Source organism: Argiope bruennichi, chromosome 10 (assembly GCF_947563725.1).
Source record: "Argiope bruennichi chromosome 10, qqArgBrue1.1, whole genome shotgun sequence".
Taxonomy (NCBI): Eukaryota; Metazoa; Arthropoda; class Arachnida; order Araneae; family Araneidae; genus Argiope; species Argiope bruennichi.
Window position 1 is genome coordinate 71,780,639 of NC_079160.1, and position 25,009 is coordinate 71,805,647.

The following is a 25,009-nucleotide window of genomic DNA, read 5'->3' on the forward strand; positions in this document are numbered from 1 at the left end:
TACAATTTAGAATCAATAATAAAAATAATCATAATCTCTGAATCAAATTATCTGCAAATTCATTTGTTCAATAGGAATTTAATAACTTGGAGAATATGACTTTAGTCACTTGGAAACTTTAAATCAACTTCCATTGTCCCCATTACAAAAACGTAAAGAAAGGCTAATTTCCAAAAATAATTTAGTATTGATTCAATTCACCTTCAGTAAAAATTTTAAACTACTAACGCAAATAGGTTAAAACTGTCTGAGTGGTTTAACTTACATATATCAATTGGATCAATAAAAGAAATTAGATGGCAATCAACTGAAGGCAGATTTTATTCATTACAGAAAAAAGGATGGACAGAGAATGAATAATATCAGAAGGATCACAAAATATGTTCTGATATTGTTTTGATGAAGGAGTTTGTATGAAACCAGTATTTTAAAAATCAAAGTAGTTTTGTACATTTTAAATGCAACTGAAAGAACTACCTGGGCCATTGTATTCACAAAAGAAGAAAAAAGAAATCTTTTAGCATATGAAAGAGCAGTTGAACTTGGATATGTATCATATAATTGGGAACTTCTAAAGAGATAAAGAGAACTTGACAGGGAAAAAAAACAAAAAAAAAACTTAATGAACAAAGAGAACCACAATCATTTACAATTGGAATATATGAATAATATATTCTCAAGATATTGTATCAAAGCTGATAATCTATGCAACTCCTCTCAAAATTCAAATTGTACCTCTAAAACATGATTCTTATTAATGCCTAAACCACAGCCTGAAAATTGGAAGGAAAAAAACTGTAAACAGTATCTTTCACTTTTGTTTCCAATATCATTTTAAATAATTAAAAAAAAAAATCTTTCTTTTTTATTTAGTTAAAATTACTTTTTAAAAAATCGTCTACCTCATTATTATTCATTGTAACTAAAAAGAATTTAAATTAAGTATGTTAAATGTATAATGTGTTATTCTTTGTTTTTTTATTAATTTTTTAAAAATTTTATGAAATAAAAAAAATTATATGCTTCCCTCCCTTTCTCTCTTTTATCTTTATACTTTTTCTGCCTCTTTATAACATTAGCATATAAGATCATACAGTTTTTTTTATATGATCTCTTTTATCTTTATACTTTTTCTGCCTCTTTATAACATTAGCATATAAGATCATACAGTTTTTTTTATATGAATACAATTAATTGAAAAATAAATAACCATTGTGGATATTTATCCTTAAAATTAGATACCTGAATGCCATCACTAATCAACTCGCACTAAAAGAAAATTTTACTTTTGAAGAAAAATAATTATTTTGCGAATAAAAGAAACCTTGGTTAATGCTTCAGAAGAAAATTTCATAATTTCCAAATGTATTTTTTGAAGTTTTAAATACTAAATCTGAATGATAAAATGGTATTTTAACAAAATTTCGAATATGGCTGTGTTAATTTACCTAAGCATTTTTATTGAACAAATAAAATATCTTGAAGGGTACGAGAAATTGTGTTGTTTCAAGATGTCATAAGGAATTGTTTACCTCGTTTGTAGATTTTTCAGCTACTACTGCAAACATAATATTCCATTTTTTTTTTCAAAGATTATTGTTATCAAATAATATTATTGCTGTCATACTTTTTTTTTTTTTGTAATCACTATATTACATACAAACAAACGCGTAATGTTGAGTGACAGAAAAAACAAGTTTAAATTAATGACAAAAGAATAAATTCATCTTTACTTGATTAGTTAAATTTTGATAGTCTTGGGAATGAAATGAATTTTATTACAATAATAAAAATTATTGTAGAAATACATTCTAAAATATTTTTTAGTTTATTTATATTAAAAAGGCAATTGTATGATAATGAAATTGATATCAATAAAAGGATTTTGATATTAAGTTTGGAAAATGGTGTTAGTATCATTTTTGTACAATAATATATTTGGGAATTATAAAGAGGAAAACATCAACATTTTGTTTAGTTAAAATTATAACTGGAAATTTTGATGCATTGCATCAAAGCACACGCTTTCATCTTTTAAAGCATGTTTGATTGATTTTCAGTTTCTGGAGTCGGCAGTCTGTCTTATAACTCATGTTAAAGTATAGATAAATATATGAACAACTATATATTTCTTCAGTAAGATTGAAATTACAATTGCATATCTGTATATTGACCTAATGTCATTCTTTGATTTGATATCCACCAGAATGCAGCATCTTGTAAAATTTTTATTTATCTACTATTCTATTTAAAAGTAAAAGGGTTTTTTTTTTCAATTAATTTTAATAAACATTATTTTGTTCTTTAGCATTTTAATCATCAAAATAAAATTGCTTAAATGTAGTTTCCCAAAGAAAGCTTATTTGCAGAAAAGTATTTCTTAGATAGCGCAGTAACCGATGCTTTTATGAGCATAAAGAAAGAAAAATAGATACTTATGACAGTTCTGTAATTGATTTTTCCACTTCCATCTACTTATCTATCTCTGCTGCTTTTGAAAAGCTACCCCAATTTGCTTACGGCAACAAAACCACCGGGTGGTGGTAAGCAGATGCGCTCTTATCTAGTATCATATGTGCTAAAGTTGTAGGATTAACGGAATTTAACTACCTGTTAGAGAAAACTTGGTAAACAGTTAGAAAAGCTGTAGGGAATGCATATTTCTCATTCTTATAATGCGAGTGATTGATGGATAATGATTCTTTTTTATGGGATAATCAACATTTTTCCCACGCGAAACTTGATAATTACACTTTAATCCATGCCTGGAGATGGGAAAATTCAGTGAACTCATGATCTAATTTCCTTCAAACAAATGCCTTCATTTTATAAAGGCAAATGAATAAATTTTTATTGAATTAAAAAAAAGACAAATTAAGGAATAATTAAACAGACAGTTATTTGTTTACACAAATGATATAACAAAGTATTTGACATTCGCATTGGTCTGTGAATATCCATTTTGAACGGATGATTTTTAAGTAAAGTTGATTAAGCCGAATCTATTTTTCCCTTGTAGCATATAAATATTACAAATACTTGATAAAGAATATTGGAATTATTATTACGATTTATTTCTTATTTAATACTTTTTTATCGATGTATTTTAGTCAGTTTTTGAGTTCGCTGTTTTGAGCTGCATTTTAATATAATTAATGTTTTGATAGCAATAATGGACAAAACCATTTTTTATACAACCATGTCGAATGAGTTTTATTTCAATATGTAGTATGTATAAATATATATATATAGAGAGAGAGAGATTAATTAAAATTATAGTTGTAAATTTTGATAAATTGCCTAAAAGTACACATTTTTATCATCTAAATCACGTTTGCTAAATGTTAAGCTTTGGGGCGGCAGTCTGTCTTGTAACTCATGTTAACATATAGATAAACACATTAATAATTATATTATTCTTCAGTAAGACTGAAATTACGAACGGGTGTCAGCATCTTACTCTAACCTTATTCTGTTGATTTAATATTCATTAAAAAGGACCGAGAAGAGCTATTTGGAAGGCAGCATATAGCAAAATTTTTATTATTTTTATTAATCTGCTTAACGATGAAGATTTTTAACCAAAAAATTTTTATAACATGAGTTATATTTTCCCCTTTCTTGTTTGGTATTGTATTCATCAAAGAAAGAAATTGCTTAAAAGTAGCTTCTCAAATAAAGGCAATCGTTTGCAAAAATAAATTCAAGTTAAAATATCGATTTCTATTTATTCTTTTATTTATTTATTTTTTTTATTGGGCTCGATTTTTCATTCGGTTGACATGTCTAATTTTTCTGAAAAGGATGTTGAATTATTTACAAAAATTTTAACATGATTAAATTTATAGAATGGATGTTGTCTCTGAATTAAGTTAGAACATTTATAAGGCAAAAACATATTCGAGATTTCTGAAGGCTAGACCGTTCGACCGAAAGTTGGTTCCTAATTTGAATAATAAATGTTCACTAAGAAAAGTTTTTAAAATTGCAAATAGGTTTTTTTCTTTAAAAATTTATTGACGTTTTAACCCTTCGTCTCAATAACTTCGGAGCGTATTGTTGCATAGGAGTCATTCTTATGCCATTTTAAAATTCAAAATATTAATTATTCAGTGATATCAATTTTATTTCTGTGTAATTTCTTTTCATATTTTAATTAAATATTTGAAAATATTTTAAAGAATATTTTATAATAATACTTTCTAGTACCTTTGTTACAAGGTTGGTCTTAGAAAACGCGAGGCCCAATCTGAAACTATTTTCTATAATGCTTATTTCTAGACAATTTTTACCAGTTATATAAAATAACTTTTGTAAAAAAAAAACACTTTTTAAAAGATATTCTAATTAGTAAATTAAAAGTAGATTTTAAAAAATTTTAATTAATTTTTTAAAAATTTTTAAATCATTGTTACTATTCCCCTTTGGCAACTAGCTGGTTTGCCTAGAATTAACATTTGCTTTTCAATTAAATATTTTATGTAACTTGCTCTCTTAATAGATTCTCAAGCAAAATGTTTTTAAGCTTCAAATTTTTATAAACATAGCACCGATACTATTATAGAAGCCTTTCCTTATTCTGTTCGTTCTTCGATGCCTTTCTCTAATTTTCTATCAGTTCCTGTAAAATGTGAACTTGAAATTTAAGCTGGAATTGATAAAACTTCAATAAATACATTTTTTAAAAACCAAACACGTCTTTTAAAAAAAATATGAGTTCAAAATTGAAATCTAATTTGTATTACAGAATATTTTAATAATTTATGAATTATATAAAAACATTATTCAATAATATTTTCTTTGGCCTCATCATAAAATTTTATTTTCAATTTTGCTTTCTGAAGGATTTAAATGTTGTAATATTTTATTTTATTTCAATAAAAAAAAGTACTTCTGTAAACGATTATGAAGTCTAAAATTTATTTTGTCCTTCAGGCTTACGAATCCTATTCAATAAAATAATCTTGATCATCTAACGTTTCCATCTTTTGCGTTATAAATCCTTGAATATCCTTATTTTAGGACAATCAAAACTGTAATTATTTTAGGTCGATCAATCTTCGAGAAACTCAGGGCATTGATTGAATATCTTCGAGATGGTCAATGGAATTCCGCGATTTTATAAAACAGTGACATTCAAATTGTCATAACTCACTCAGTTTTGGTCACAAAAGGGCGAACTTTTTTTATTTAAAGCAACAAAATATATGTAGAAGAATTATTAAAAGCATGCTTCATATTTAAGCCAACTCAACATGGGAAAATAAACCGAACCTTCATATCTTGGTCATATCAGTGGGAGAAGGCCAAGATGAGGTATTAGGAGCAACAATGTAAATGGTTTCAGTTTCTCTTCAATAATTAAATACAGTGTTGTAAAATAAACTTAAAAACTTTTAAAAAATAAAAAATTATATGGCAAAAATTTTAGCATCATTAAAAAGATAATGTTTTGAATTTTAAGATACTGTACAAATTGTTTTTCTGCTATATTTTCAGAAATTATTGCAAAAACGCCAAAATTTTACAAATTTTAATTAACTGAAAATTCAAAAAATCCCACCGATATTTCAAATTTCCGCACTGCATATATGTGCAAAATCTGGTTGTTATAGATCAAACGATTTGCTCTACAGTACCAATACAAACACACACAAATTTATCTTTATAATTAGTGTAGATTATATGCATTATGTAATTTAAAAATAAAGTGTTTTTTTCTCATATTCAGTACCGGATGGCACTACTCATGTGAAATTAAAAATTAAGTAAATGGACAAGTTAATTTTCAGTAAAGTTATGTATAGTCATAGAGAATACAAACGTGCCGTGCAATTTTGAAACTCTGTCTCCTGAGAGAGTGAATAAAAATTCCATTACAGAACTTCATTTTTACAAACAGGAAATGCATTATCTATCCTAATTATAAAGATGAATGTATGTGTCTTCGTGCGTATGTGAGTATTTGCGTAAGACAATAAAAGTAACATATCTTTGATGTCTGGAAATTTCGCGGTATCACTGTTATATAGTTATATCTAAATAATTTATTTGGAATTAAATATAATCAATATTTTTGTCTTACCAGCTGATCACCGGGAGCGATATTTACTAATAATAAAGATGAGTATGTGTTTGTGCGTCTGTATATCTGGGTGTTGACGCTCTATTAATCAAACCGTAAGACTTATAGCTACCAAACTTAGTACGCAACTATGTTGGACGGATAAAATGTGCACTTCGGAGCAATGTTTTAAAAATTTCATTTAGAATTTTAATTAATTAAAAATTAAGCAAGTTCTTGATGTTTATTTCACTCGTTAACTTTCGCAAATATTACAGTATAAATGTTATTTTTATATATTCAGAATTTTTTTTTCAATGATTGTAATTTTTTGCTGTATAAATATTTTTTTCATATTTAATCAATTTTCTAAAAATATTTTAGGCACATTTTCCAGCAAAAATCTTAAAATTCTGAGCAAATATTAAGCGTATCAAGATTAATTATTCAAAAGCATAAGAATTCTTGATGAACACCAAAGTTATTAAATTTGCAAAAAAATGTTCAGTTTTCGTTTTACTGTGCGAATTATTATTCTGTCCTTTACAAAAATTATGACTGGCAAAGCTGATTTCAGGAAAGTACGCAATATAATTATCTAATTTTGCAAAAAAAAAAAAAAAAAAAACCCTGAAAAATTTACATTTAAAATATTTTTAATATGAAGAAAAATGCCTTTTGTTTTGCTCTAGGTTAGAAATTAGATTGTATTGTTAAAAGACTAAATATCAAAGTGCATCCACGATGGTTAGTGGCGTTGGCAGAAAATAAGGGAAATGCATAGTAAAATGAATAGAATCATAGATGTCTTCTAATATTATATTTATTATAGACTATCTATCAAAATTTGAAGCTTATAAATAATTTGCTTAAGAAGCTATTAAGACCCAGTTACGTAAAGTATTTAATTGAAAATTTTAGCGGCCATTAACTTTGGCTAGCCAGTTGGTCGGTGACTAGTATTAAATAAAATGTTGCTATAGATATAACTCAGCAATAGAATGGAAATCACAAATAGAAATTAACGCTAAATAGAAAATGATTAAAACGTGTTTTTCACACTGATTAATAAACCAAACATACTCGTAAATTTATATATACTTTAAAACATATGCTTTAATTTTTAATTTACGAATGCACATAAGCTAGCCAACAAATGAACAAAAATTTGTATACTATTTGTAATAAGCAAATAGGTCACTATACTATTTATTTCAGTGACTTAACAAAGATTTATGAAAATTCTTTATTTGGTACAAAAAAAATTGAAATGCAAGAACATTGTCAGAAATAAATAATTTTTAGGACTTTGTTATTTTATTTCTTTTACTTATTCTTTATTGTGTACATGAACTCTTATAATGGAGACTATACCATAACATCATAACACTATTAAAAACATAAATATTTGATTCAACTACAATATAAATTTCGTGATATTGTAATTTCACTTTTTTATCTTGTAAACAACACAGATCTTTTTATTACATAAAAAATAATTGAACATTCATACATCATTATTGTCTTTTATTATTAGGGAGCAATTTTTCTTGTTTTTATTTCCTTTTGCGAACTTTTTATATAAATCCGAAATCCAGCTGATTTCAGATCCAATCGATATAACAGCCCAACAATTTAAGCGTCCTTGCTGAATTAATGATCGTAAGTTTGTTTTATAATTATTGATTTAATGATCGTAATTAATTTCAAGTTGAAAAACTTTCTTTCTACAAATGCTAAAGAAACTGAAATTGTCAAGAGAATCCGTAGATGAATATATAATTTTGAATTCTTCTGTAAATTATATCACGAAAAAAACTATATTATTCCAAATGTTTCCATTAATGACATATGGATAAATACGTCTTGTTAAAATGGTGATTAATAAAGAAAAATGTTGATAGAATATCCATATCTAACATAATGGAAAAAAGTTTTAAAAATTAAAAAAAATACTTATTTTTGTGAGCATTTGAGCTCGCAAAAGTTAAAATAAAATTCTTAAAAATAACCCTTCAGGATTACAGGAGAATTCGAATTAAAAACAAATATCCTGTTTTGAATAAATTCAGTGCAGAATAATAATTTCATAAATTCACATTTCCTAGTTAAAAGGCTTTTATTTAAAAATTACTTTATTCAAATTTTATAGAAAACATCACTTTTATAATGAACCAGAATCCAATGCATAAAATGCTAATTATTTTTTAAACAAGAAATGCCATGAAATTTTTATTTTCTGCTCATCAAAAGCTTCGCCACGGATCCATTAGTAAATAGCATGTTAAGTGGACAAGAAGTTAATAATTTCCGTTGCTGAAGAGTTATAACTTTCCGAATTCTTCTAAATTGTAAATTCTAAAAAAGATAGAAACAATGATGGAATCAGAGAGAGAAAAAAAAAAAAAAAAAGCTGATACAAAATTAGTAATAACATTGAAAACGGCTTTGAGCTTTTTTTTTTCAACAGTGAAATATATATTGTTGCAAAATACGTTTAAAATATATTTCAAAACATTTATTAAATATTGTAAGAAAAATTGTATGATAAACAAATCTGGTATCATTAAAAGGATATATATATATATTTTAATTTTATAATGCTATAAAAACTATTTTTCTACTGTAAACTTTTAAAAAGTTATCCCGAATAAAGACCAATATTTCGCTTAATTTTTAATTAACTAAAAAAATTTTTTTAATCACTCTGAAAAGCACATTTTTACCCACCAAACTAAATATTTGCCAAATTTGATTGATACATGTCAAAAAGGCCGGTTTGTAAAGTCAGCACATGTACAAACAGTCAGAAGCTTTTTCCTTATGTATCAAAATTTAGTTAAAATACCAATACATTTTCTCACTAAACATTCTTGCCAGCAGGCTTATGTGTTTTTTAGCAAAGACTAATCACTCCCTAGCCCCTTTTTTTAATGAGCTAAGAATGATTTATTGGATGTTTGACTCGTACGGAAATGTCTGGTCCCAATACCCTTCTCGTGCCCCTTCCCCCTTTTTTTTCCCTACTAAATAGACAAAGTAGCTGTAAATTTTATGTTACGAACATACAATACCCTTCGTAAAAAGACTACTAGGATTTTTTTATGTTTGTAAAGGTCCATGGCAAGGCGGAAGAAAAATTAACCCTGTATGCAGGAAATAAGAAAGAGACCTTATGAACGTCGCCCAATTGGAAGCAATCGACTAAAGACCGATCCTGCTTAATTCTTGGTCTTATACTCAAGAATGTGTTTGATATTGTCGATATTAAACACCATTTTTATTTACTTTATTGCTGTTGTAATTAAGGGAAAAGAATAATATAAAAATAGATTAAAATGAAACCTAAAATATTATTATACTACGATATTTCGAATTAAAGGTTCGAATCACCTTAATATTAATTTTTTATATAATTTCTGTGATAAATTTGAAAAGAGAATATAAGTAGAGTCTATAGAAAATATAAGCCTTGATCTGCCGTCAAAGACATTTTTTTCCTTAATCTGTTCCATCCTAGCAGATAACAAGTGGTCAAGATCAATTACATGATGTCATTGATACCGGATAAGATTAATGTATTAATCATTGGAAGAAGTAATAGGATTTAATTGAACAAAATTAAAACACAGTGCCTAAAAATTTGCCATTGTAGGATATCCCTGTAGCGATGGTTCTAATTCTCTCGGAGAAAGCGCGCCAAAGTTTGATGTGCGTTTCATCTCCATGAATCATAAAATGGCCTTGAATGCGCAATATGACCCAGTTTCCCGCCTCTCGGGGAGCTCAGAGAGACATAACCAGAGTATTAGCTCCGAGGGACAGAGCGTGCGATGTTGTTGTGTGTCTAATAAAGATATATTTTTGATATAACCGAAGAGTGATTGCTTCCAAACCCTTACATGGAGTCAGATCATGACAATAACATTATGGATTAATCAATCCTCCTCATCCCCTTTCCGAAAACTAAGACTCCTTCATGGTTTTTTTTCTATCATTTTTCTTGATAAGTTTTTAATATCCTTCTATTGATAGCGTTTGAAAAAGTCATAACAATAGTTTTTGATGCAAATTTAATTGAATTTTTTATTTCTTAAGATTTGAAGTCTGATTGGAAGAATTTACTTGATAAAATCAAATATCATAAACCCCATTATGGGTTTGAAGGGGTTTATACATTCCAGCTTATTTTCATCAAATAATCTACAAACAAGTTCATTACATTTTCAGAGAATAAATGTAGATTATTCAAAAAATAGTAGTTGATTAGAAAAGATATGTAGAAATTTGTAGAACAATTAAAGGTCCATGCTACACATTCAGCATTAATATAACAATATAGGCGCATACCCGGCAGCTGAACATAAATGCTAAATAGAGAATCAGTCAATAAATATTAGTTTTGGATTTTAAGAGGAGTCGGTGCATAACTAAGCAGGTATTCCATGTATGACATGGCTAGAGCCGAAGAAGAAACATGAGCTCTAATGTTAGCTAACTATTTTATATATAGACACCGCGTTCCCCAATGATATAAGTAGACTGTTTTGTTTCACATTGAAAACACATTTACATTATAAGGATGATTATTGTTAGATGTATACTTTGGAAACGAAATCGAAATAATTAGGGATGTACCAGCTGCTTTCGTTGACCAGCTGGTCTGTCCATCATATATTTAGTATTACTTTAATTATGTCAATTAAAGTATTTGCAATAAATTTAATTTTTGTTAAATTAATGCATGAATTGAAAAAAAAAATAACAAGTTATATATAGTTGTAAATTATTATAAAAAATACTGTTTATGAGATTTTTTTTGAGAATTATTTTTTAAAACTTAATTTTAGTTTAATTCTTCTTTAATTCTTAGTTTTTTTATGACAATAACTGTTTAAGCAAACTATAATATATAAATAATTAACATAACCTTCGAAAAGAATTATCTTGCAGTTGATAGAAGACTTATTTAATGATTCAGCTAAGAAGTAAATATATTAAAACTAATAGAAAGTTAATTTTTAAAATTGACGTTTATTAAATGATAGAAAAAAGCCATAAAAAGCTGGTCAAATAAAAAAATCAACTGTATTTTATTAGGAAAAAAAAAGATGATGCTCCAGTTATACCTAATTTTTAATTTTATTTTAACCTAAAATAAATTAAATAAAATAAATAAAAAATAAATAATGGAAATGAAAATAATAAAGTAGATTTGAATCTTCATCCAAAATATTATAGAAAGCCAAGATAGTAGATTTTAATTGTTTAGTTTTATATTATCTTTAAAAAATTAAAATGACAATAATATGTGCATAACATTGTATTGGATATCACTGCAATGTGCTCATATAGAAGTATAGTTTACTACACCAATGAAAAATATTTTTGAAAAATATGTTTAAAAGTATTTTGAAAAATACTAAGATCAAAGAAGAAAAATATTGAATGGAATTAAAAAAAAAAGAAAAGATAATTGAAAAACTAATTTTTTTTTTTAATTTAAAATGTTTTTGGTCAGCGATATATTTTGAATTTATAAAGAAAATGCTGGAATTTTGTTAATTTTTTATTAAAATTTTAATTTAATTTTTGAAACAAGATTTGTTAATATTGCTATCTAAGAAATAGCTACTTGCCAGCCAAATTTGGAAGCTCTAAGTCCAACAACCTGCCTTGAAAGATGCAATTTATTGATAGCATGCCAGCCTATAAATTTTATAATATTAAAAGTATGAATAATTTTATTTCATATTTTTTAACAAAGAAAAATCATTCAGATTTGATTGAAAAATGAAAATGATTTGTCTTTCATTTACGATATTGGTGAAAATCAAAATTTAAAAATTTGTTAAAATAAAGAATATCATATGATTTTATAATTAAAAAGATATATGTCTAAATATACTTTTACTTTAAAGATGAATTAAAATCTTTTTTTTTTTAATTTGGAAACATTTTCGAAAGTTATTGCAGAAAAACTTCAAACTTTTTCGCTGTTTTTAAATAATAAAAATTAAAAAATTGCTCTACCAAGCATTACAGTTTCCTACCCTCCAAAACATATTTATTCTTCTCTGCATACACACGTGCACGTTTTCTTTTATTAGAAAAAAAATTTGCATATAGTAAAAAATTTATATATATATTATATAGAAAGTCCTTGCAGTGAAATGTTATTTCGAATCGCAATAACATAAAAGCATTTATTTATTCAAATTTCGCATGAAAATATTTCTATTATTATCAACTGTTGGAGACGTTTTCTTTCAAATGAAAAATACTTATACAATAATAAAATAAATAAAAAATAATAAATAAATACATTTATATTTTCAATAAGTTATTTAATAAATAATAATTTTTAACAAATGACTTATAAAAATTCTTAATAAATAAATACATTTTAATAATAATAAAGAATTTATTTACATCAAAATCAATTTAAAATAAAAAAAATTATCAGATGAATTTCTGAAAGAGTGTAAAAGAAACGAGTAAAGTTTCAGAAAGAGTAAAAGAAACGAAACAGTTTGACGATTCCAAGTTTTGGCGGAATAAAATAAAAAACAAAATCGCGTAATAGGAAATGAAAAAGATTGGCATAATTCGCCACAAATGTGCTTATTTGCCAAATCTTATAACCCCTATTATAGCTAATCCTGCATTTGGGATAGTTTTTGTTAGCGCCTACAGATGGCTGTAGACTGCTGGCGCCGTCTACAGGCACTAATTGGAACCTAGCTTGATCCTCCAATACGTCCTCCGGTTAACTCTACCCGAAAACAACATATTAAAAAATACGAACGGATACAGTTATTTCTTAATTCTCTGAAGAAACACTGTAGACAGATATTTATCCTGCTTTTATTATTATTATTCGGCCTCAAAGTTTTAAATACAAGAAAACTTTCAATTTTCTAAAGCAAAAAATTATCTAAAAGAAAATGTGTAATATTCAATTCTGAAATAGATAAAAACTTTGCATGTAAAACAAAATTCCACCTGAGGAATTCCAGATATAGATATTGATTGAGAGGGAAAGAAAATTTGAAGGAAAATGGTAATTTTTAAATAACTTATGAAAATTAGTCTTTGATAAATTTCATTATATATTATTTTATGATAATAATTTTACAAGAAAAATAAATACACTGGTAAATTTTGATATAACGGAAGCAGATGGCGCAACGTCACAAAATAATAGTTATCATTTCCGTTTAATGAAGTCTGTGCTGACCTCCATATCTTACAATTTATATTTTATAAATTCATACGTGTTTTCTTTTAATAAGTGATGAAAGTTAGGTACTACTTGCAGAAACATAACATTTTTATTCATTGAATTGCTCTTGGGTAATAGCTAAAATTCTTATAAATTTAGCAATGAACAGAACAGAAGGACTAGTTTTAAGAAAAAATGCCGTTGCACTAAATACTGAGAGATCCCTTAATATAGATGATGAGCTTGAAAAACATCATTTGGATGAACAAGAAGAGGAAGATGTAGATTCTAAAGAAACACGTCTTACTCTAATGGAAGAAGTATTACTCTTGGGTCTGAAAGACAAAGAGGTATGTTTACATTCCTCTTACGTCACTGTCAAATATAGCTTTCATGTATTTGTTGCAATTAAATTTATTTATTAACTAAACTTATTAATTATTCATAAATCTTGAAAAGAAACACTCCTTATATTATATCTCAGTTGATGAAATATAGCTCATTTATATTTTTATTAATGGATACGGTGAAATGTTCATTTACTTTACTTGAAGCTTTGTAGAAATAATACGTTGAAGTCTTTTAAAAGATTCAGATTTTATATTCAGAAACTTCATGTGCTCCGAAAAATTTTCTGAACAATTTGACGTGTTTAATTTTCAGTTCGTTTATAATTTTATCCTTTCAATTCCATCTTCAAAATTAGCATAGCTCTTCAAAAATAAAAATTACTGCATTGACAGCCTCAATTATTTTAGATTTTCATGGATTTCCAAAGATATTTATTCATAATTTGTATAATTGATCAGAAATTTGACTTTTTTCCCCCTCCTACTTGTTTTCCTTTTTTTAAAACTCCTACTTGCAATGTGGTGCATGTCAGTATTGCTGATAGTGGGTGAATTGATCAAATATGTGTGTATTTTGCAAAAGATGAAGCATCTTTATCTTTAGAATGAGTTTTATATATTTGATCTCATGAAAACCAAGGATCTGATTTTCTTCTTGAGTAATTAATTTGCTACAGAAGATGTCATGATATAAGAAGAGTTCACCATATTCCCAGGGAGAGGAACATCTTAAGTCATATGTGAATGAGAACTTATTGGATATGTAAGTTGTTTCTTACTTCTCCTAGAATTTTCCATTACTTCCATTCCTATCGTGGAGTTGGAACTCCTGTAGTACTGTTTGGTCTGCAGCTACTGGTGGCCTATAGTACTCCATCTTCACGTCTTGTATTTTTGGTATTCGATTTTCCTGGTTGCTTTAGCATGGCAGGTATAATTTTTGTGTAATTATAAAAAGTGGGTAGGGTGGATGCTCCTGATTATGGATTTGATTTGAATCGATCGTGTTCTTAAGAGACATTGAAGCAAATAAAATAATTGTAATATTTTCTATCAGGTCTTTTTTACATGAAAAAATAATTTTTTGTAAAACTTTAGTTTAAATCAAGTTCTTTCATGTAATAATTAATTTGGTATTATCCTAAAATTGATTTCTTTTTAAAATAATACCTTTTCCTTAATATCTATTTGCTTATTTCATGATTAGATTCTATCATTTTGTTATGAAAAATATTTACTGATATATATCTTGAGAAATAAATTATTTGATTTGTAATCAAAGGATGCTTTAATATAACTTGGAATACTTAAGAATATCTCTTTCATTCTGCACCTGATATTTCAATTATTTTATTCCCTTTAAAAAGGGCCTAGAATTAAAAGAAAAAAAGAAGAAGAAATTGTATTTCAAATACATTTCAAACTAATTATAACTGAGAAGCAAATATTGGATGTTTTAGTGCCTTGTATCTTTTATACTACCTGTGTATCATACAGAATAAAAATAATTATAAAATCATAGTTGTAAAATGTAAGATTTTAAACTTTATTTTATTTCTAAATTTTTGATTATGACTGAAAGTTATAACAGATAATCATTGTTATTTTCTTCTATTAGGGATACACATCCTTTTGGAATGACTCTATATCATCTGGATTACGTGGTTGCATTTTAGTGGAATTAGCTCTTAGAGGCAGAGTTGAATTGGAGAAAGCTGGCATGCGCAGAAGAAGTTTATTAATGAGAAAAGTGCTTGTAAAAAATGATTCACCTACTGGGGATGTTCTACTTGATGAAGCTCTAAAACACATTAAAGAAACTGATCCTCCAGAAACATTACAAAGCTGGATTGATTATTTAAGTGGTAAATAATGTAATTTCTGCTCTATTTTCCATAGATTTCAATAAGCTCCTTTGGAATCCGTGCTTAGACTTTTCTACCCATAGAAAAATAAAGGTATTTTGAACTACATTTTCTTTTTTCTAAAGGTACTCATTTTAAAAGTTTTTGGTAAGTTATTCTTTTCCAAAACTTAATTTCATGGCTTTATCTCTACATCCATTATTACATAGTTTTTTTCTTAAGTTTACCAGTGATGAAACTAAAGATAAGAATAATAACTGATATTGATACCATGCCAACAACTTTTTTTTTTTTTTTTTCAGAAAAAAATTATTTAAATGTGATGTTTTGATATATTTTTATACTTGTAAATGTATTTTAATCAGTGTTGGTAATATACATTTTAAGCTGTTGAGCATTTTTTTTAATGAAACTTAAAAAACTTAAACATTGTAATTTTTTAAAATTTTATAATTATTAATATTGTCTCTCCCCCCCCTTCCTCCCCCTATTGTTGGCTAACAACTTACTAGTAAATAGCCTCACCAAATTTTATATTAGAATGTATAGATTGCTTGATGATTTTTTTTTTTTTTTTTTTTACTTTTTTTGTTTTTATATGCAAATTTAAATTATAAACATTTTGAACATGATAGGTTGAGCAAAATTCCCTTGAAAGTGACTCAAAATTGAATGTTTTCTTTCAGTTTGAATTAGTGTCTTTTAGTTAAAAACTTCTTATATAGAGGTAAATTAAAGTCAGCAGAAAAAAAAAATCCAATTTTGACTTGCCAAAAGCCCCTACAGGACTTAATTTATGATACTATTTAAATTTAAATAACACTATTGTATTCTCAAAAAAACATTAATTAAAAGCTAACAAAAATGTTTTGCATATTGTAAGTTCTCTTTTCGCATAAAAATTTAAAATATAAGTTGAACATACATTTTGAATATTCATTTAAAAAAAAAAACTAATAACTTTTATGGTTTTTCTTTTTCTTCATTTAAAAAAATGTCTTAAAGTAATTTGACTAGTTAATGTGAAGATGGTGGTCAATATTAGACAATTCTTATGAATATATGCCTATTATTCTACACAATACAACTTCTTGGGTTATAAGATATCTTTTCTAAAGAAAATTTAACATGTTTATCTTCAAATCATTAGAATGGAATATTGTTAAAAATTACTGTGAAAATCAGCTTTTGTTTGTTTATGGATTTTTATCAAAAGTATTGTAATGCATTTCATATTTTCATAGGATAGGTTAGGATTACATAGAATATAATAGATTACATTTTTTAAAAAATGAATTTGATATTTTGTTTCATTTTCATATGAATTTTGAAATATTTTTTTTATTTAGAAACATGAATGGTGGTTAATATTAGACAATTCTTATGAATATATGCCTATTATTCTACACAATACAACTTCTTGGGTTATAAGATATCTTTTCTAAAGAAAATTTAACATGTTTATCTTCAAATCATTAGAATGGAATATTGTTAAAAATTACTGTGAAAATCAGCTTTTGTTTGTTTATCGATTTTTATCAAAAGTTATTGTAATGCATTTCATATTTTCATAGGATAGATTAGAATTACATAGGATATAATAGATTACATTTTTTAAAAAATGAATTTGAAATTTTGTTTCATTTTCATATGAATTTTGAAATATTTTTTTTATTTAGAAACATGATTCTTAAGTAATTTTGTAAAAGTGACCAGCTGTTCTCAATTCAGTAATCATCATGGAGTTATTTTTTGATAATTTTCCTTATTGCCTTTGTCTACTTCAGCAAATAATGATGTTTTGCTTACAATGAGAGGATTGCTTCCCTCTTGTTGTATAAATCTTTGATCTAATTAAAGGTTCTATATTTAAAGCATTTTCTCCCCTTTTTAGTTCTATCTTCATTATATTAAAAGCTTAGTGTTGCTTAATTAATTGCTTCCTTTTTAATTGGTTTGTTATGACTGTATAAAAAATGTTAGTAAATAGTGAAACTAATAGTTGAAAACTTGGAAGTTTTTGGTTATCATTTATTTAATGTTTGAAATGAATTAAACAAAAAAACTATCCTTTTTTTAATTTTGAAATTAAATTTTATACTATTCATTCTTCTGTATATGTAATAGCGTCAAATTCCTTTATGGGTATTGTAATATTCAGTAAAATTTCATATTTCGCCATATCTGTTCAATCAAATAGTATTAGAAAGTTATTTTTATAAGCTTATTTCACATATGACTTATACAAATAAAAAAGTAACAAATTTGATATAAAATTAAAAACAGGAACATATTTAATGATGGTGATTGAGCATTGTAACAATATCAAAATTATCTCGAAATATCAATATTTATTCATGTAGCGAAGTAATGATTGCAATGTTATAAAAAGGGTAGGCAAATATAACTGATTGGTGATGACTTTTTATCTACATTTTTTTTTTTTCAATGAGAATTTTTCTTAACATATCTAAAAATTTTATGAATATTAGGGATTATATACTGTATTTTAATAAAATTTGCATAAATAAGTGGCAAATCATATGTATTTAAAGAATTATTGTTATTTTCAGGGGGAAGGGGGAATTTTCTCTAAAAAATAATTTTAAATAGATGTGTGCTGCTAATTGTTCCAAAATATATATATGATTTTGATTCTGATAAACAGATTGTTAGAGTAAAAAAAGGCAGCATTGATTTTTTCTACATGCTTACTAGATAGTATCTTGCTGAATTTCTTTTTATGAAGATACATAAAATATGTTTGTTGCTTAAAACCAACTATAATTGATTAGTTGAGCAGTGATTGAAAGGTAATGTTTCTAAATTGTATGGTTAGGAGTGTTTGTAATTCCATGGATTAGTGTTATCAGCAATGCCTGAACAAAAGTTGCCATTAATTCAGACACTTCCAACAACTAACAAGGCTTTATATTTCTATTTAACTTTGATAAACTTTGAAAATGCATTGTTTATTGGATGGTTGGTTAGTGATATATTTTTAAGGAACTTTGTATTTTCTTGGATGAATAAATTAGAAAAATTTTCACTAGCAGAGGCAATTGAAAGGTATAAATGTAATTAAATTAGGAATTTACAGTTTAACCATGATTAAGCATCTTGCATTTCAACTCTGTTTTCCTTTAGATTTTTGTTAATAACATCTAATGTGATAATATATGGGGTTTAGTTTTATATAAACTGAAGTTGCAAAATACCAAATTTTAAATTTCCCAAGGAAAAGCTGTCATTCCTTTACAGTAGAATGATTATTGAATAAGTTTTGGAATTGTGTGCATTAAATATTTTAGTTTTCTTTAAACCTTCTGTAAAATTTATGTTTTAAAATAAAATGCAATAGACTTAACTTTAATCCAGCTGTTACTTGACAAAAAAAAAAAACTAACTCCTGGATTAACAAAAGTGCCAATTAGTAGAAATCTATTTTTTTAATTGTATTTTAAAAAACTGCATTGAATTTGTGTATTGCTAAAAAAAAAAAAAAAAAAACTGCATCAAAATATATAGGAACTTGTTATGTTTAATAAATATTGCACAATATCATTCAAAATTTTCTCTATAATATAGTGAGAGCATTGAATTCTAAGTATTGTTTTGTTTATCCTTTAAACATCCCTATTTTTAATTCTGAAACTGCTGGACTTCAGGAGGAGCCAGATTATTATAGTACTAGATTACTGAGTGTCTATTGTACTTTTAAAAATATTGTTGGTCTTTTTTTTTTTTTTCGATCTTAGTTTAGGTAATGAATTAGCACATGAATTTTGTTATTAATATTAAAATTATTTTGCAGGTGAAACATGGAATCCATTAAAACTGCGTTACCAACTAAGAAATGTCCGTGAGAGACTAGCAAAGAATCTTGTGGAGAAAGGTGTCTTGACAACTGAAAAACAGAACTTCCTATTATTTGATATGACAACCCATCCACTGACAGATTCCAGCACAAAGACTAAATTAGTTAAGAAAGTGCAAGATGCTGTTTTGAGCAAATGGATCAATGACCCTCACCGCATGGACAAACGTATCCTCTCTTTAATCATTCTAGCGCATTCCTCAGATGTTTTAGAAAATGCTTTTGCACCGTTATCTGATGATGATTATGAAGTGGCTATGAAGCGTGTACGCGAATTGCTCGAATTAGATGTGGAAGCTGAAAGTATGAAACCAAATGCCAATGAGACAATGTGGGCTGTATTTGCTGCTTTTATAAAATAAAACAAATTTCTATTTTAATTTAAATTTTGAAAGAAACACAATATTTCTTTGAGTGACTAGAGATCAATTTACAATTGCTGTATAATTGAAATGCCTGATATTTTTTCCTATCCAATTTTGTTGGCATCATATTTACAAATTGTATCCTGATTTAGCAAACAATAAACATTTGAGTATATTTATTTATAAACTAATTAATAGCAGATTTGTAAAATTTGGTGTTGGTTTATTAGATTTGCTTGTATTGAAATGGCTTTTTTTTTTTTTAATGTATGTAAGTTTCTTCATGGTATTTGTTTTTGAATTTTTAAATAATTCTTCCTTATTCTGAAAACTTAAAACATCATTCTTCCAGAAAACATTTTGGCGTTGGTAAAAGTCATCCTCTTTGCCATTTAATTCTTTTTCCTTTTGTGTTATACATTCATGTGTTATACATACAAGTCATATTTTACACAAATAATACTTTATTTTCACTTAATTTTGTTGATTATCTGCTTTCAGTAATTTTTCTCAGAATCATGGTTGCTATAATTATGATTAAAGGATTATTGAAACAATTTTTTAATGAGCAGCTTTATGAAGTGTTATTTATATTATTTTCATATTGTGTGTTTAGATCTCATTGTAAAAGCAAATGGGAATTTTTTCCAGTCAAAGTTTAATTGCCACTTTGAAATATAAATTTTATTCATCTGTGAACAAATACAAATATTTATATTTATAAATCTTCTCTCAATTAGATGTATTTTGAAATGGCCTTGAATATTTAATATCATAAAAGAATAAATTTAAAATTAAATTTTTATTATTGACACTTTTTCTTTTTCATAAAAATAATCGAACAAGTTAATTCATTTCATTATTTATTTTGCATTGATGTAGAATATTAAAGAACAAATTTGTAATGCAAAAAAAAAAAAAAAAAAACTTTAATAGAAAACTTTTGTAGTATTTTAAAGAAATATTACATGAATTTTATTTCTCTAATTAATATAGTATCATTTAGCTGTTAGGGGATTCTAAAAAAATAATCTAAAATGAATCATAATATTTATTCCAATTATAGATAACTTTTTTTTTTTTTTTTTTTTCATCTCTAAATGTGTAATGTTAATAAAAGATATTGGAAACTTTTTTTTTTAAATGGAAACTTTTGAATGACAAAATTTCCCAGGAAGTAAAAGCGAATAGTTTTGGAGTTTTGGCTTTAAATTATTTATTATTGTATTTAATATTTGTATATTTTATTTTTGAAATCAAAATATATAAAAAGTTTATAATCAAATATTAATTAATTTTGAAATCTTGACTTTTAAAAACAATCTTGATCATCATATAAAAATTCTAGTTCATACTGTGCTTTCCTTTAAAAATTTTCTTCAAAAAGAAGATAGTTTTCTTAAACTGGTATTATGTGTAGGCTTGGAGTGTAAGCATTTTTGCTTACTGGTGATTTTTGTGCTTCGTTTACATAGTTGAAATTTATATACTTTATTCATTGAAATATATATATTATTTAACTTAATGATTAAAAGATTTCCTTTGATGTAGTACAGTAATTTAATTTCTTTGTCTTAATAAGATTAGTATTTGAAGAATTATTTGGTTATAAAAGTATGCAAGTTAAATTTATTTTTAGAATAAAAAATCAGCCAAATATATGCTGAATAAATTAAAATGTTTTTGTTGTAAATATTAGAATTGAAGATTTTATTTTTGCAATCGTGTTTGATTGAATTCAAATTAAAGGTAATGTTTTTTAAGCTTTAAATTCTTTTAAAGAGTACATATAAGTCTTTGAAGAAAGAACTGAAATGAGATAAAATTTTATTTGAATAATATTTTTTTTTAATTTATAGTAAATTTATTTTCTTAGAATGGAAACGTTGTTTATTTTATAATAAGGCTCTTTTTATTTATATCTGTAAATTATACCCCTGTTACTAGTCACTGTATCATTAATTTGTAATTTGGAAATAAATTTTATTTTACGATATGACTCAATGCTGTTATTTTAAGAATTTATTTGAACTTGGAAATTATTTTGTGTAACTTCTGGCATATTAACATGCAATTCTATAATGCATAGCAAAATTTTATAAGTTAATGTAGTAAATAAGTGTCAAATTTTAGAACATTTCAATCTGTGATCATTTATTGAGATAAATTTTGTTGCTAAGATTGTTATATTTGATTTATAATATAACATAATATATTTGTTATATTAGATTGCTTTTAATCATATATAATTTCTTGTGTCTTATTTTTATGTATATTTCTTAAATAAAACTTTGTGCCTATTTATATCAATTTTAAGCATAGATTTCAAAATTATGTTTTATGGAAAATTATGATTAAATTATAGGATTTGGAAAATTATGTTTTATGTTATGTTAGATAAAATTAAGAGATTATAATGTATAGTTAAAAAATTTTAATATTTTTTCTAAATTTCTTGCATTATTTTGAAAATGAATCAGAAAAGATAAGGAATGTTCTTCAAAATGACAAGACTTTGACTTCTTAATCTGGTAAATGAATGGTCTATACTAGTTGAAACAAGTTAAGGAATACATATTGACTTGTTAGACAAATCAAATAAAAAAACTAACTATGGAAATGAAATGATTTTTGGTAGATTAATAAATTTTAGATTATGTTTTCATTAGCTTGACAACAGTCATTGCTAAATAGTAATCTTTTTACAGAATTCATTTTTTTCCCTTTCTTTTATATATATGTCAGGTACCAAAGTGTGTTAAATGTAGTAACTTAATATCATGGATCACAAGTTTTCTGCTATTTGGTGGACTTAATTTGATTCAAGAATTGGTTGCTTCTGTGTAACTGTAAAAGTGACATTTTTAGCTTCTCTCAAGTTAATGAAAATGCATTAATATCCAAAATCTTCTCTTTTTATAAATGCTTTCTTATTTAACCTAAGCCATAAATAATGCTTAGCAAATCAATTAAATTTGATCACAGTTGCAATAAAAGTGATATTTTAAAAGAAATGTTTTGCAATTTTTATAATTTTATATTATAGATTTCTCTCTTCCTTCATATGGGTAATTTTTTACTATTAAATTATAATATATATTTGTAAGAAAATTAATGTAATATAATGTTTGTCTCTAATTGTATATCTTCTATGTGTAAATATTAGTTTTTATTTTTTCTTGTATTCTTAAAAAAAAAAAAATGTCCTTTTTGCTGTTTGGTATTATATCATTGAATATTGTTTCAATTTTCTTTCCATTTTAAGAAATAAAAGTGACATATTTTAAAACAAAAATTGTATAAAAATAAAATTATTCTGAATTGAGAAAAAAATTTACTTCTGAATTACAGCTCACATGTATAAGATATTGTTAGTGGTACTTATGAATACTTATTTCTAAGTATAGGCATCATAGTAATCAGATTATTATTTGATTGTAAATTTTGTTGAAAAATTATTGATAAAAATATTAATATCTGAATAATAAAGTTAATTTCTCTGCTTATTAATCATTTGAATCCTTTATATAGAGCTCTACTTTCATGTTGAAAAGACCCATTATATTTCATCTTAATGTGTAAATATTAATGTTTTGTTATTATTTGTTTTCTTTTACAATTAATGCATTTGAAATAAGCATTATGGCAGTCAAAAGACACATTTCTGCCAGAGCATTTTTTTATTTGAATGAAAGAAGCACTTTTGTACTGCTTGGGACTTTTTAGCATGAAATAAAACAAGCACTTGTGCTCATTTAGGTTATTTTGGCAAAATTTAAATCTTTAGAATTTAATTAATTGAGCTATTAATTAAGAATGTTTATAATTATAATCTTATACTGTTCAGTTAATTATTGTCCATTGATTTTTAAATTATTGAAGCTTATTAATTATTGTAAATAAAAAAAATTATCCTTTTGTAATAATCAGTCCTTTAATTTGTTATTCAAGTATTTTTTTTTTAATATGAAAAATCATTCACACCATTAATATGTCATTTAATATTTTGCAAGTTATTTGTTAAGGGCTTAAGGTTTTATTATTTTAGTAGTTAAAAATTATATGTTCTCAGCTTTTTGACCAATCTAGTCTCTATTTTTGTATACTGTTTTTCTGTGTATCTTTCATTAATGACTTTTTACATGTTAATCAGTATTTTATGTTTGGTAATAGATATCTTTCACATTCATTCATATTTTGTGTGAAGTTTTAGTATGTGTATGTATTATTACAACTATATTAACTATGTATGCCACATTTTTCTCAAGGCATTTGAAATATTTTATGGTGGCATAGCATGTATATTGGTAGAAATGTAAATATGTATAAAAAAAAAATTCTGGCATATGTATAGTCAAGTTGGGACAAAATTGCCTAGTATAAAATCTAATATTCTTGAACAAATTACTGTTTGTATTTTTTGAAAATTGTCTGAACTCTGATTGTTAACTAAACAACCATACTTTTATATTTCTGTCAACATATTCCACCTTAGGCTCTTGATTAAATTAATAATCAAGGCATGAAATGGCCCTGCAATTTAGTTTTGGAATTTGGATAGTTGATTGCAAAGGGTGATTAAGGTTGCTGTCAAAAATCTGTTGTAACAAGTAAATTAACTTTTAATGCTTAAGAAAAAGATTTCACTTTAAAATCCTTTGAAATGCATTTAAGGGAATCTTCTAGAAAATTTGTATATGTATTTATCACACTTTGTAAGGGGAAGTTTTTTAGTAGGATAGGTGCATATTTTCACTAATTCTAATTGTTATTATTTCTCAAAATGCATTAATCCTTTTACTCCTCAAAACTTTAAAAAGAAACAATATTAAAATAATGTATAAAATGCTCTGTAAAAAATAATTGACTCTGGAAGAATTTTATTTGTAATCTTAATTTCTTCTGGGGCTATTTTTGTATGTCTGATGTTCTATCTTTAATTCACTTTTCGTGTTTTAAGCATATCTATTATTAATTACTTTTTGTATACATTAGTGCTTTTGGGTGATATTTGAAACATGGTTGGACATTTGAAATGTGAAATTATAATTTCTGAATTTATATTTTTTATTAAAGGAATCATATTTCTTTAAAAACACACATCCAATATCTTTCACTTCAACATATATTTTACTAACTAGATAAGCATTTTTATCATTTCATTTGATATTTTGAACTGAAAAAAAAAAAAGAATAAATTTTATTCAGAATTTGTGTTTTGAATAATTTGCAAAGGGAAAATAATATTGTATAAATTTGATAT

General features: G+C 25.5%; 1 protein-coding gene across 1 annotated transcript; it reads left to right on the plus strand.

Annotated features, from left to right (window-relative positions):
• The first annotated feature begins 13,263 nt into the window (after window positions 1-13,263).
• LOC129988240 (Golgi phosphoprotein 3 homolog sauron-like) lies at window positions 13,264-20,172 on the plus strand. Its single transcript, XM_056096415.1, has 3 exons — window positions 13,264-13,639; window positions 15,258-15,504; window positions 19,319-20,172. The coding sequence occupies exons 1-3, from the start codon at window positions 13,451-13,453 to the stop codon at window positions 19,741-19,743; spliced, it is 861 nt and encodes a 286-aa protein (XP_055952390.1). The 5' UTR covers window positions 13,264-13,450; the 3' UTR covers window positions 19,744-20,172.
• Window positions 20,173-25,009: the final 4,837 nt, after the last annotated feature.

Coding starts and splice junctions, on each gene's coding strand:
- LOC129988240 (XM_056096415.1), top strand. CDS start 13,451: ATGAACAGAACAGAAGGACTAGTTTTAAGAAAAAATGCCGTTGCACTA. Junction 13,640..15,257: donor TGGGTCTGAAAGACAAAGAG/GTATGTTTACAT, acceptor TTCTTCTATTAG/GGATACACATCCTTTTGGAA. Junction 15,505..19,318: donor CTGGATTGATTATTTAAGTG/GTAAATAATGTA, acceptor ATTATTTTGCAG/GTGAAACATGGAATCCATTA.